This window comes from Neolamprologus multifasciatus, chromosome 17, assembly GCF_963576455.1.
Source record: "Neolamprologus multifasciatus chromosome 17, fNeoMul1.2, whole genome shotgun sequence".
In the NCBI taxonomy this organism is placed as follows: Eukaryota; Metazoa; Chordata; class Actinopteri; order Cichliformes; family Cichlidae; genus Neolamprologus; species Neolamprologus multifasciatus.
In genome coordinates this window covers 19,547,670-19,562,447 of record NC_140455.1, presented here as the reverse complement: position 1 = coordinate 19,562,447, position 14,778 = coordinate 19,547,670, and the positions used below count along the sequence as shown (strand labels likewise).

The following is a 14,778-nucleotide window of genomic DNA, read 5'->3' as shown; positions in this document are numbered from 1 at the left end:
ATAAATGTGCACATGCCAAAACATTAGAGCAGGTTGAGGTCCCTTAAGGATAGTGTCATATTTCACCTTGTTAATTAAAATAGCATTATATTTACTCTATTTATATATATCATATCAACTAATTCTAGTTATTTTGAATAAAATATTAATATAATGACTTTACGCATCTGTGTGATTTACCTAAAACATGTTTGATTTTCCAACTGAGGTTAATATATTCATATAATCATACAGACAGATTGTTTGTGCAGTAGAGGTTTAAATAAAAGTACTGCACATGATAAAAGTAGATATGCCAGATTAAGTGATATTTCTTTAGCTGCATGTTTGTAAATCCACTTTGCTCTTGACATGTCAGCAGACTGTTGAGGAAGCCTATAATAAACCTCCTTCTCACCCTTAAACTGGTACAAGTTTGGAAATCTGATAGGAGGTGACTTTGTATCAAGCTGTCTGAATATACTGAGTTTTACTGATTTTTATGAGGTTTGAACCTTCAAAATAAAACTCCTTTTTTTTCTTTTTAACTATAGGGATGTTCAGTTTATAGAAACTGCTGAGCATACAACACAGGCTGAAGGGCAAAAAAGGAGACAAATGTAATGTGGGATCAAGAATATGTGTAGTGAAAATGAACACAAGCAATTTAAAATAATGAGTGAAAATGACACAAGGACATTTTGGTGTAACGTGTAACAGATTAGGTGAATGCATTTAGCATGCGTACACATGATGACATTATACATGTGCAGAGAACAAACGAGATGTCTGTATTCAAAGCATATATAGTATTTAAATATTTAACTGCCTCAATATGCTGGTTTTAGTATTACTTCATGTTATTCCTGCATTGTACAAGGTGTTTTAAAAAATGGGGTGTAAAGTGTTGAATCTACATTGTTGACTTTAAGACTGTTGTGTCACATGTGCTGGTAATAACAGTGATTATTTAAAAAAAAAACTAAACAGTAAATATCGTAAATTCTGCAATTGTTCTTTTTGTGTACTAGTACAGTTCTAGTCATCATGAACTCGTATTTTAAATTGAACTAAGTTGCCAAAAAGATAAACTATAAACTAAGGTATAGATAAATGTAATTATAGATATTATAAATAATGATCTTCGTATTATATTTTTCAAAACCACTAAATTATTATATGGACTGGTTCTTACATAGTTCTTGTTTATTCTATCTAAATAAACTGCTTTCTTACTCCAATTAGTAGAAACCTGTTCTGCATCAGGAGCCACATTATGGAAATTTGCAATGAGAGACAATTAGCATTTTTCTATATTTAACTGTGGATTGTGAATAATTCAGTGTAAGCACATCCACAGTACTCAGTTTATTTGCAAATACAAAGGTTTTATTTTGAAAGACTTGGATGGAAGCGTTTCTTCATACATGATGTAAGCTGACACCATCCACACAGACAGGCAGTAGTGAGTGGAGCAGCTGAATCTCTTGCGGAGCTAAAAATAATCAACTTTTTCCCTCTCCAACTCTCACCGTATTTTGTTTCTGTTCCTCTCCCTCCTTTCTTCCTTTCTTTTTTCTTTCCTTTGTCTGTTTTCCTTGTTTTTGTTTTTATTTGCTTTTTTTTAAATTCAAGCATTCTGAATGAGACGGTGTTGATAAGGCTTATTACTTTACTCTGAGGTAAGACACTTGGTTTTATTACGCTACCATTGTAGTTTTTCTTATTAAGCTGCTTCAATTTAAACAACTCTAGGTGAAATGATCCACGTACATTAATTACATCCTTCTGTGATGGTAGTAAAAGGGAAAGTAATACGGTAATAAATAAATAAGTAAAGAAGTTAACAGTAGGCAGAAATTTGAGGTGAAACTCTGCTTGAAACGATACACTTCTTCTCCCGTAAGTCACACAGTGATAATTTCTCAACAGAATGCTGTGTAGTGGCTGCATATAAACGTTGAACGTAACCGCCATGTAGTCATTCAGTCTTCAGCCTTTGCATATTTAGGCCTCAACATTAGCATTTTGCCAGGTGTCATGTTAGTTTTCTGAAGTCAGAAGTGATAACAAAGTATAATAAGTGATTGGAAGTGCACACAGAGGGGCACTAGCTATTGGCATGCTTGGCTAAAGGTAATTTAAAGGTAAAGGTTGGTGCATCCAACTCTACAGGTGCAAAACCCAGAGCACGTAACTGCTAATTTATGCTAAGTAAAAGATTTGAAATTAATATGTTTTTCAGTCACAAAAACCTAAGCACAGAATTCTTGGATGAGTTGTACCTGACAGCAAGCCATAATTACTGTTCAGATAGTCCCATTAAAAATGCTCCAGCAGCACAATCACAACATCTAAGTTACTGAGTAGAATTAGCGAAGACAAGGTCTAGCAGAGAGCTAGAAAGTGGTCACACCCCTAACCGTAATATTTAGCAGTACAACGCCAGAATAGGTCATAAAAATGTCACTCCAGTACAGCTGTTATAAGGGGGTAACAATCCAAAGAGGCAAAATCTGTTTGTTTGTTTTTTTTTGGTACCAGACTGTAAAGACTGTTTTCTGTTGTAGTTTGATCATTCAACATGGGAGCATTTGGGTGTGTTGACTCACTTTTAGAGGCAGCCTCAAGTGGTCACTAGAGGAACTGCAGTTTTTGGCACTGGCTTCATTATCAGCCCTGGGCACTGCTGCCATTTCTACATAAGATAGAGATATGCTCTTTAATGAAAAAAACTAAACAAAACTGTTTACTTTAATATCTGGTGAGTATTTGGATTTATTACCAAGCATAAATATTAGCTATTAGCTTAGCATACTGCTAACTGTCATCTGTTAGGAGGTGTTTAATAATCTACTGATATTTTTCATATTTTTCCCCCTTGTGTTTGAGGCATATCATATCTGACTTTGTTACAGAACTAATTTTAAAAAAGGGAAAAAAGACATGTTTAGTTAGAGTCAACGCTAAAACAACACACTTCACATAAAGCCAAACCTTTTCAAGTTAAACAGCTGCCCCTGCTGTTACACCCTCTACAAAAAGCCTTGTGTAGATGAATTAGTGAAATTGTGCTTCAAAATCAGTTTTAGTAATAAAGAATTATTTATGTTGTTGTGATAAGTATAAGGACGTTAAAGAGATGGTGCAGAAATCGGCATCTAGTCAGAAGGAAAAACCCTAAAACCTGGAAGACTTGGCTGGATTCCCACAAAATGAAATAGCTGGACAAATGCAATGATACCAATGGTTACACCCTCATCCACTATAGTGCGGGTATGTTATACCATAAAATATAATAAAACAGCTGGTTAAATAGTTTCAGTAAAATGAACAGTAATACATTTTTTCCTAATGTGGCCCTAATACTCTGTCGTAGGCTGTAGACTTTTCTTTTTCTCTTTTGTTCTATTCTTGGATCTTTATGATGTCACGAGTAAAGTCGAGTGCATTTAAAAACGGCAATCTTTGACCAAAGCATCAAGGAATACAAATGAGTTTTCAAACACATTCTGACAATGTTGATGATGTGCTAGTGAGGTCACAATTTTAACCCTAACCCAATGTAAAGAAGGAGGGCATTCATGTCACAGATTTGAATCTCAGAGCCTGAGGTTATAGGCTCTGCGCATTAATCAGTTACAGAAGTAACAACGGCATCATGAGATCTAAGACGAGGCTTTTCCAACTCTTAATATTCACTTAACATTAAGCCACCATAAGCCGCACATAACTGGACGGTGTCCCTGAAATAGCTCTCATGCCTCTCAGAAGCCTGAGTGTAGCACCGAGAGTGTGTGTGCACTTTGTGTGTCAGGCCACAGAAATGTCTGAACTTCAAAGCTGCTGCAAGATTACATAAAATGATTATTTTTTATAAAAATTATCTCAATTGTCTTTATTTTAGTGTGGTTTGTGATGTGTCGGCTGATTTTGGGCCTTACTTTCCCAGACTGACTCAGGACTCATATGGAGCAGTTGGATGGCGGAAGGGCCTTGTCATTTTGTGGCAACAACAGCACTGCCTACAGTGTGAAAAACGGCGTGCTGAACAATCCGTGCTTCGTGGATGCTCTCAACCTGGTTCCTCATGTCTTCCTGCTCTTCATCACCTTCCCCATCCTCTTCATTGGTATGTAACACACTGCTGTATTTGTGACTCTTAGAAAAAAAGTTTTTCTTCTTGGAAACTGCTTTTTAATTTTTCGTGTAATTAATGGATGATAAAATGGGCTCTTAGAGAACAGAGTGGGTTGATGGTGTGAAGAGTAGCACAGGGAACTGTGACTGAGAGTGTGGAGAACTAATCTGAGCAAACAGGGAAATCTGGAGGACAGCAGCTGATTTGGATGGGTTTCAGGCTTATGCAGCAGACCAGAGGGGGGCTGTAGACTTTGTTTTCAACTTTTATAATAATTAATTATAATAATAATGTGGGCTTTTTTTTTCTATTGTAGCTAACTGTTTGGTGACTTTTAAATTGTAGGCAATCACCTGTTCAATCTGTTTCACAGTGAGTCTGTTTTCTTTATACCTTATTTTAGCATATATGATGCCACACGAGGGTGAAAAATGCTGGAAGGAATTAATGATAATAATGATAATGTATACTTTATTGATCCCCGTGGGGAAATTCCTCTCTGTTATCCCTGCCCAAATTATTAAAAAGTTTAAAACTTCAACTCACCACTGTGTACTAAGAGGCCCTGACACACAAAATATCTGCTAATTCTGAGGGTGTCAAATTTGTTATGGAATGATCCAGGTGTATTTTGAAGGACTAAATAAAGAAAATAAACATTTTCACAGGTAAATACTTATCTGCATTATTAACACAAAAGAGCTTTGGTATATCTGCAGCATAAAGTCACAGCTGTGGACCCTGTGTTATGTTTTAGGGTTCCCTGCTTATATCTCTTAAAGCTTCGGCTTCATTACTGGAGAGTCTCAGAATTCACTACAGTTGTCAAGACTGAACTAATCCAGTGAGGATTACTGGATCTGAGTCAAATAGACTGTTTTGATCTTTCTTCTTATTATGTCACATGCACTTCATTGTGTTAATGGATATTGGTCTATACATATTCTAGGTGTCAGCTATTGTTTTTGGATATGCATTTTGAAGCCTCTGTATTAGTGTTTTGGCTCCTGCTGGATTTTGGACCCAGATTTTTGGGTGAGAGTGCTATCATCTGAGGCTAGTAAGCTGTATTAGCAAGCTGCATTTATGTAAACTATGGGTGTGATGTGGAGCTATGTTGTCAGGAGCAGTTTGCTCCTGGTAGAGTCTCCTAAGACAAATTGGATCAGGGTGAGGTGTCAGACAAAAAGCTGACAAGCCCTATGATGAAAAACAAAATTAAGACTCCAGTTTACCCTGCATAGGACAGGGTCAATGGGGCCCCACGCTGGTGCCAGAACAGAAGTAGGCTTTTTGCTACTTGTATAACAGTATTTTTCCCGGTCATTGAGAGCATTGCTTCCATGCACCTTTAGGCCGGGATCATCCCAGTATTCTTCTTCTTGTCCTTTAGCGGACGACCAGCGGCGGTGGTCGGCTGCGCAACCAGTACACTGCTGTAGGTGCTGCAGGTTCTCTTGCTTGACCAACGATTATCTTCCACGCTTTTCGATCTAAGGCGATGGTTCTTGCCTGCTCGAGGTCAAGTCGAAGGGCCTTCAAATCATCCCGGATTTGTTTCATCCATGTCTTTTTTGGTGCATTTCGATGCACCCTCCAATCGGTGGGGTGGGTCAACCAGAGTAGGCCATGGGGGTAGCGGCTCTGGTCCATTCGACGAATTTGGCCAAACCAACGGAGTCGGCGGCACTGGATTAGGTTGCCGATCGTCGGTTGGCTGCCGCAGCTGGTGAGGATGGTGTCATTCGAATGGCGGTCGTGAAGGGAAACGCCGAGAACGCATCTAAGGCAACGCATTTGGAAAACTTTGAGCTTGCTCAGGTCGTGTTTGAGCATTGTCCACGTCTCCGCGCCGTAAAGTAGAATGGGCAGGATCAGGGTTCGGTAAAGGCGTACCAGTGCAGGGAAGCGAACGCTGCCGCTGCCTGCCCAATCCCAGTGTTACTGGGAGGAACGGCCTATCTGATCTGACTGTTATTGAACCTCTGTACTAATGACATTTGGTTAGTTGATTTTTGTTAGCAAGTGATTAATTGCGTAATAGTCATCCTTATAATGATGAATCAGGGACACTGATGTTATGTTTCAAACATTTTGAACTGCAAAAGTACCAAATTTGATCCAACAAAAATGAAGGCCCTGTGGGGTAAAATAAAAATAAAAAACTAATATTTACTATGTCATAGTATTAGATATTTTAAGAAACCATTACCTTTGGGATTTAACTAAAATTAATCAATTGTTACTTGTGAGATTGGAGCTGATTGGAGTTTAGTTCCACACTCAATAACATCTCTATTGCTCAGTGAACTCATCATTTCCTTGCAGTTATGGCGTTTAGCTGAGAAAGGTCATGGGGTTTATGGGAGCTGACATTTGTTAAAGGCCAAAAGAGCATCTTTATTTAAAGTATGAAGCAATATGACAGCGTCTCAACTTGTTTCTCAACAGCATAGGAGAAAAAGATTTGCTTCAGGGCTGGATTTAAAGTCAGTGTTTCGGTAACATTTGTATTGACGTTTTCTTAGTTCAGAAATTCTGGCTATACTTTAGCTTTTTTTAGGTCTTATAAGATTTTGAAGAAGGTTCAAATATAACCAATGAACTGATAGACCGGGACCAAAAAACCCCATATTGGCCTAGCCATTTCGAGTCAAGATTTCAGCTATGAAGCAAACTGACCGAACCCAGCAGTCGTTAACAAGCATTTTTTTTCTTGTAGTCATTATTTTCCCATCAAAGAAAGCATATGAGGCTACTGAAAGAAGGAGGAGAACTTAATTGCATGGGAAACATGGCAGGAAGGCAATGATCATAAGGCCAGTGTGATTCATTCGTGTTTACGACTAAAAATAGATGCTCGTGAACTGTAAAATATGTTTAGGAGCATGTGTATGAATAAAGGAAATATAGGTTTCAGCTAAGCAGCCCCTATAGTTTTTAATACAACACCAGTAAAGATGTTCTGCACATTTAGATTACTTTTAAAATGAACAGTATAAATGTACTAATAAATTATATCCATCCATACATCCATCCAGCTATTTTCTGCCACTTATCACTTTAAATAAATGAAACCTTTTTTTTCATGGGATAGTAAAATATATAAGGTGACATTAAAATAGTGATTTGCTGACTTCAATTGCCTGACAGGGATGTGGTCAGAAAGTATCTGGAAAGAAAGTAACAAAAACACTTTTCTAGGGCTTTGAAGTGAATGATGAAATCCCTTGTCTGACCTGTCTGAGCTGTGTTACTGTAATCTTCTATTCTAGCATGACTCTGTGTAATCTGGCTGACTGAGCAGATGTGTGGGTGATTTTAACTTTCCCTGTTGTGCTCGCTCTCTTGGGAATACACACACGTGCACTGTTTTTGCTATCTTTGTGCGGTCGCTCATTGACATGATGCGTTTTCTTGCCATTTACCCCAAATTTAACCCCAGCCATTAAGCAAAATCTTAACATGAAAAATGCAAATGTTTTGAAGATCTGTCACATGTCCTCCTATCAGATATGTCCATGTGATAATAGTTTTGAGACAAACATTGGTCCTCAGAAAGATAGCAAAACACACACACGCGTGCGCACACACACACACACACACACTATAATTTCAGAGGACAGGCATTACATTAAAAATATGTTTTTATTTGTAAATGTGATGATTTCTGATATGATTCATGTTTAAAAAAACACATCTCCGTCTGTAAAAAGAAAAAAGCGTTAGGTCCCCACAACATGACAAAAACTTGGAGCACACACACATACCCTTAAAGGCAGTATCTTGACATGTCATCGTTAAGCAGCTTTGAGGAGTGGTTAAAATGGGATTAGATTGATGGTTCAGTGATCCACTGGGATCTTGGCTGTTGTTGCTGGAACAAGTAAAACACACAGGAACAAAAGAGCAGTCAAAATGAGTACTGGCAAATTATTAATAGAGAATATTGTGTGGGTTAGGTTTGAAAATATTAATATTCAAGTTCCTACACACCCATTTACTCTTCGTTTGATTTTTCCCTTGTTAGACAATGAAAAGAAAACTAAATATGAGTAATGACAAAAAGAAAAATGCCAGAAAAATGAAAGAAAACAGAAAAGAAGTAAGAAGAAAGAGGTTGAAGAATGACGAGGGAAAGATCAAACTAACAAACACAAATGAAATACAGTGGGGCAAAAAAGTATTTAGTCAGCCACCGATTGTGCAGGTTCCCCCACTTAAAATGATGACAGAGGTCAGTAATTTGCACCAGAGGTACACTTCAACTGTGAGAGACAGAATGTGAAAAAAAAATCCATGAATTCAGATGGTAGGATTTGTAAAGAATTTATTCGTAAATCAGGGTGGAAAATAAGTATTTGGTCAATAACAAAAATACAACTCAATACTTTGTAACATAACCTTTGTTGGCAATAACAGAGGTCAAACGTTTACTATAGGTCTTTACCAGGTTTGCACACACAGTAGCTGGTATTTTGGCCCATTCCTCCATGCAGATCTTCTCAAGAGCAGTGATGTTTTGGGGCTGTCGCCGAGCAACACGGACTTTCAACTCCCGCCACAGATTTTCTATGGGGTTGAGGTCTGGAGACTGGCTAGGCCACTCCAGGACTTTCAAATGCTTCTTACGGAGCCACTCCTTTGTTGCCCGGGCGGTGTGTTTTGGATCATTGTCATGTTGGAAGACCCAGCCTCGTTTCATCTTCAAAGTTCTCAGTGATGGAAGGAGGTTTTGGCTCAAAATCTCACGATACTTGGCCCCATTCATTCTGTCCTTAACACGGATCAGTCGTCCTGTCCCCTTGGCAGAAAAACAGCCCCATAGCATGATGTTTCCACCCCCATGCTTCACAGTAGGTATGGTGTTCTTGGGATGCAACTCAGTATTCTTCTTCCTCCAAACACGACGAGTTGAGTTTATACCAAAAAGTTCTACTTTGGTTTCATCTGACCACATGACATTCTCCCAATCCTCTGCTGTATCATCCATGTGCTCTCTGGCAAACTTCAGACGGGCCTGGACATGCACTGGCTTCAGCAGCGGAACACGTCTGGCACTGCGGGATTTGATTCCCTGCCGTTGTAGTGTGTTACTGATGGTGACCTTTGTTACTTTGGTCCCAGCTCTCTGCAGGTCATTCACCAGGTCCCCCCGTGTGGTTCTGGGATCTTTGCTCACCGTTCTCATGATCATTTTGACCCCACGGGATGAGATCTTGCGTGGAGCCCCAGATCGAGGGAGATTATCAGTGGTCTTGTATGTCTTCCATTTTCTGATGATTGCTCCCACAGTTGATTTTTTCACACCAAGCTGCTTGCCTATTGTAGATTCACTCTTCCCAGTCTGGTGCAGGTCTACAATTCTTTTCCTGGTGTCCTTCGAAAGCTCTTTGGTCTTGGCCATGGCGGAGTTTGGAGTCTGACTGGTTGAGGCTGTAGACAGGTGTCTTTTATACAGATGATGAGGTCAAACAGGTGCCATTCATACAGGTAACGAGTGGGGGACAGAAAAGCTTCTTACAGAAGACGTTACAGGTCTGTGAGAGCCAGGGATTTTCCTTGTTTGAGGTGACCAAATACTTATTTTCCACCCTGATTTACGAATAAATTCTTTACAAATCCTACCATGTGAATTCATGGATTTTTTTTTCACATTCTGTCTCTCACAGTTGAAGTGTACCTCTGGTGCAAATTACTGACCTCTGTCATCATTTTAAGTGGGGGAACTTGCACAATCGGTGGCTGACTAAATACTTTTTTGCCCCACTGTATGTATTTATTAAAGGTTTCGAGTCATTGCAGGGAATAACTTACTGAATGCTTGGCTGGTTATCTGTGTTGTTTGCGTTTGTGTGTCTCGGTGTAGTCAGTAGTTTATGGGAATGGTTCTGACCATAAGCCCTCAGCTCTCTCCCCAAGGACTCACTAATTGATGCTTCCTGGTTGTAGTTTTTCATGGTCTCTGTGCCCTAAGGCTCCAAGATGGCTTCAGTCCATTGAGTTAAGAGCAGAATCAAATCTAATAATAGAGACTGGTGGAATAAATGAAACTCTATTACTAAAGCAGCAAGACTTTAATTACATGTAGAAGTAAATGCTGTAGAAAAAAGGCAGACTTGGAAAAAGTCCATATGCAAGTAATTTGATAATTACATACTTACTCAAATTTATTTTCAAGCACAGATAGTAAATATTTGATGGGTACAAGATTGCCTAACATGAATTTATTAAGAATATAATTAGCAGTTTGGACTTTAACATAATTAGTAGTTGCTGCCTTATTGAACGACTGTATCATTGATTGAATATGTCTCAATACACAAGGTACTTGGTACCTGAATATACACTCACCTGACACTCTATTAGGTACATCTTACTTGTACTGGACTGAATTATTTTTTGGCTTCAGAACTGCTTTAATTCTTCATGGTTTTGATTCAACAAGGTGCTGGAAACTTTACTCTGCTGGAAACTTGTTGTCCTCCTAAGTTAACATATCTTCCCAAAAGATTCCTGATGCATTTAAAAGCGTGGTTTGGAGTTGTTTTGATCATACACACAAATGCAGAGATTTTCAAAGGTCAACGTTGTAAGTGATGTCATGTGTGATTCATGTTTATGTTTAAAGTTATTTTCTTCATCCGTGAACAATGATTTTCACTCGGTTATGACATGAATATAAACCAGCAGAATTACTTGGAGAGTGTAAGTAAATTGATCCAAATCTTTGAAGTCACATTTATAAACACATTTTTTGGATCCACCATCTATTTTTTTGGCTTCTGTTACGCTTTTCTGCACACACTCTCACCTCTGACAACATCGCAAGCTCGGATTCACTGTCTTGTGTTTTTGTCCAACAGGTTGGGGCAGTCAGAGCTCTAAAGTCCAGATCCATCATAACACATGGCTTCATTTCCCTGGGCACAACATGAGGTGGATCCTCACCTTCTTGCTGCTATTAGTCCACGTCTGTGAGTTTTCAGAAGGCATCGTCTGTAACATGTGAGACCTCAGAATGTTTTTTTAATCAAACATAAGCAAATAAAAATAAGCTTTTTTTGTTTTTTAGTTGTCTTTAGTTAAATAAATGGTTTGCATGTTAATTATTATATATTTTGTGTTTGCCTCTTACTGTAGGGTGATGGGTACCAACCACCTCCATCTCTTCATGCCAGCATTCATGGGTTTTGTAGCAGCCACAACATCAGTCGTTTACTACCACAACATAGAAACATCCAACTTTCCCAAACTGCTTCTTGGTAAGACAGTGAGGGGCGCTTAATATGACCCATTTTGTTTGTTTGACCAAATAAACAGCCAAGGAATTCTGCTCAGTCATAAAAGAGGATAATTAAGATTAGCATCCCTTCCTTAATTAAAACAGAAAAAACAAAAATATAAACCAATTAACTTGGTCTCAAATGATCAAACTTCCCTTTGGAATTTTAGCAAATAATTATAATCATAAAACAAAATGCATTCAGTCTCAGAAAAACATATCAGCAAGGCTGAGATGGTGTGAACGTGTGCAGAGGAGGAGGAGAGTAGATGTGCTGGACAAAGAATGTTGAAGATTGGCAGGAGGAAAAGAGAAAGACCACAGATAGGCTCATGGATGTAGTGAAGGGGGAGGTTTTGTGTGAGGGAGGAGGATGCTGGGAATAGGGTGAGACGATCTGATCTGATCTGATGTGGGGACCCCCTAAAGGAATGAGCCAAAGATGATCTGAATTGGAACTCAAATAGAAAACTACGTTGGCCACAGTACAGACATGGGAGAAGGAATATTATTAAAAAGTAGAAAGGGCAGGAGGTTGAGTGAGGAGAACTGTTTAAGACGGTTTTGCTCAGAGTGTGTGTGGTAGGTTTGGGCAAGATACTTGGAAAGGGGCCATTTGTCTGTTTTGCACCATCGAATAGAGTTGTTGCATGGTGTGACGGCCAAAGGGTGGGAATCCGAGACTTCACCTGGACTCAGAGAGAGTGGAAAAACAAAGCAGTAAACAGACCAGTGCGAGTGTGACATACAAATTATATTGCACGTTTGTAAAAGCATGTGAATTGACCATACACTTGACCATAAAAACTGGGAATGTGCATCCTGGTGTAAACAGAAAGCAAAGGCATGCCCAACTAGGAATGAGTGGTTGATGTTTTCATGGTTTCCAAGAGTCTTATTTTCTGCATAGTCAACACTCAAAATAGACTTTTAATATCTGCTCCCTGGGAGGAGTTCCAAAAGGTCCGTTTCAATGACCTGAAGTTGTTTTTGTGTGGACAAGAGGCCAAAATACAAAGAAAAAATCAGCTTTTTAGGGTACGGTATGATCTTCCAAAGCACAAGTATGATAGCAGTGATGCGGCATCTGTGACTGTCATGCTGCTTTTTGTCTCTCTTCTCACAGTCCTTTTCATCTACTGGGTGCTGGCATTCATCACAAAGTCCATAAAGTTGTGGAAGTTTGCCGAGGACAAAGGTGCAGCACAGTATCTCAGGTTGTACATCACTGCACTGTTAGTGATCCTGTATGGACTTCTGATGGCCGTGGAGATCAACGTCATCAGAGTGAGGGTGAGGAAACACATTTCACGCTACGTCGGTTTAGTTCAAGGAGCTTTGTTTCTTGTAGATTGCAATCATCCTGGCATCCCAAAATAGTTTTGTTTTTCTTGTTTTTTTTCCTGCGTAGATTAATTTTGTCTTTGTGTCTTCTTCTAGAAATATGTATTCTTTGCGAACCCTCAGAAAGTTAAACCACCAGAAGATTTACAGGATTTGGGGGTTCGTTTTCTGCAGCCTTTTGTCAACCTGCTGTCAAAGGTAGATTTTCAGAACCATTATTAACACAAAAAGGTTAAAATGCAAATTTTAAAGTATATAATTAAAATAATATTTAGACCACAAGTACTAAAAACCAAGAGATCCAATGAAGGAACTTATTTTGTGTTTTAATGGCTCGTAACCCGTGTGGTGTCCTCGGGTCAAAAATGGTCCCTAGGTGAATGGCAAACAAGTATATGGGAATCCCGAGGACACCGCACGGTCAATATTGAGTGGGGCAAATTTTTACTGGAACACAACTTGGCAGCACAGCACAGAAAATTCTTGGCTCGTTTTTTAGGCGACATATTGGTGGATGAATCCTCTCATCATCGGAGCCCATAAGAGGCCTATAGAGCTGAAGAAGATCGGCAAGCTGCCCATCGCCATGAGAGCCCTCACCAACTACCTGCGGCTTAAAGACGCCTATGAGGATCAGAGGGTGAGCAGATGGAGGTCGTAAAATGATTTAATTTCACTGCAGTGATTTCCAGTGGTTGTTCTAAATTAAAATATACAGATCTAATTAATTTCTCTGCTTTTTCCTTCTATCCTCCGCCCTCACAGACACCTGAGGACCCGGATAGGTCTCCATCGATCTGGCGCTCCATGTATCGAGCATTTGGCCGTCCCATCCTGCTCAGCAGCACCTTCCGCTACTTGGCAGATCTGCTGGGCTTTGCTGGGCCCCTCTGCATCTCTGGGATCGTTGAGCAGCTAAATGCTGAAAAAGATGTTCCAGAAGGCAACAACACAACAGTGAGTGTTTAAGATGAATGACCTGTGATCTCATATCTTTAAGAAAAGACGCCTTAGTACTGTTTACATGAGGCCAGCAGATTTTATCTACACAAACACATTTGTTTATGGACTTCAGTATAACGCATAAATCAAATGTCAGCTTAGCTTTTAAACAGGTAAAGTGTAAGTTCTTTCCTGTCCATGATATACATGCTCTAGCTCTTATAATAAATGCAAAGAATTTTTCCCATGAATTTAAACCCTCTAAGCCAGGGGTGTCGAACTCCAGGCCTCGAGGGCCGGTGTCCTGCAGGTTTTAGATCTCACCCTGGGTCAACACACCTGAATCAAATGATTAGTTTGTTACCAGGCCTCTGGAGAACTTCAAGACATGTTGAGGAGCTAATTTAGCCATTTCAATCAGCTGTGTTGGATCAAGGACACATCTAAAACCTGCAGGACACCGGCCCTCGAGGCCTGGAGTTCGACACCTGTGCTCTAAGCCAACCTGTTGGGGAGATATGATATTGTGACCTAAACGTTTGACCTAAAAGCGATGGGAGTGCTTAAACCTCCAAAGGGTTAAACCTTTCTTTATTTCAAGCTCTTTTCCATCATCTCTGGTTGCATAATTACAGTTCATTATGGAATATTACGGCGTGTTACGAAGTCTGTTTTTTTTACTGTATAGTGTGTTTTATATGACTGATTCGGACTCTAGAGTCATTTAAATTTTGGGTTTCTTCGTGTTTTATTTTTTAATTTCAGTTAGATTTCCTGCCTTTGCTCTTTTTCCCGCCCTGTCATTTCCACATAGTGTTCAGTTAGCAAATCAGCCTCCTGTGTGGACTTAATACTTGTAACCAAGCTTTCCTGTGTTCTTGGTGTTTTTTTAGTTTTCCTTTAGGGTCCTAGTTGATTTCCTCATAAATAATGCTTTGGATGTTTGGTTGTTCACTTTTTTGTGAATTTTTTCTTAGCTGTGAATTTTTTGCCGACTGCGTCTTGCGTTTGGGTCCTCTTTCCTTTCAGAGGTGTATTTGTTTAAAAATGACCCATTCTGCTCATTTCCAGCTCTGCATTCTTGTTC

General features: G+C 39.3%; 1 protein-coding gene across 8 annotated transcripts in view; it reads left to right on the top strand.

The window, feature by feature from the left end:
• Positions 1-14,778, top strand: part of abcc9 (ATP-binding cassette, sub-family C (CFTR/MRP), member 9) — a 71,192-nt gene that overhangs the window by 1,094 nt on the left and 55,320 nt on the right. For 2 of the 8 annotated variants that reach the window (XM_085138099.1, XM_085138098.1), the window contains exons 2-8: positions 3,932-4,111; positions 10,987-11,128; positions 11,264-11,385; positions 12,532-12,698; positions 12,846-12,947; positions 13,249-13,389; positions 13,515-13,706. In XM_085138099.1, the coding sequence (XP_084994225.1) occupies positions 3,949-4,111; positions 10,987-11,128; positions 11,264-11,385; positions 12,532-12,698; positions 12,846-12,947; positions 13,249-13,389; positions 13,515-13,706 (1,029 nt within the window). In that variant the 5' untranslated portion in view covers positions 3,932-3,948. Of the gene's footprint in view, positions 1-1,142; positions 1,662-3,931; positions 4,112-10,986; positions 11,129-11,263; positions 11,386-12,531; positions 12,699-12,845; positions 12,948-13,248; positions 13,390-13,514; positions 13,707-14,778 lie in introns of those variants that run through there. The other 6 variants (XM_085138097.1, XR_014870231.1, XM_085138100.1 and 3 more) reach the window with 6 other exon arrangements.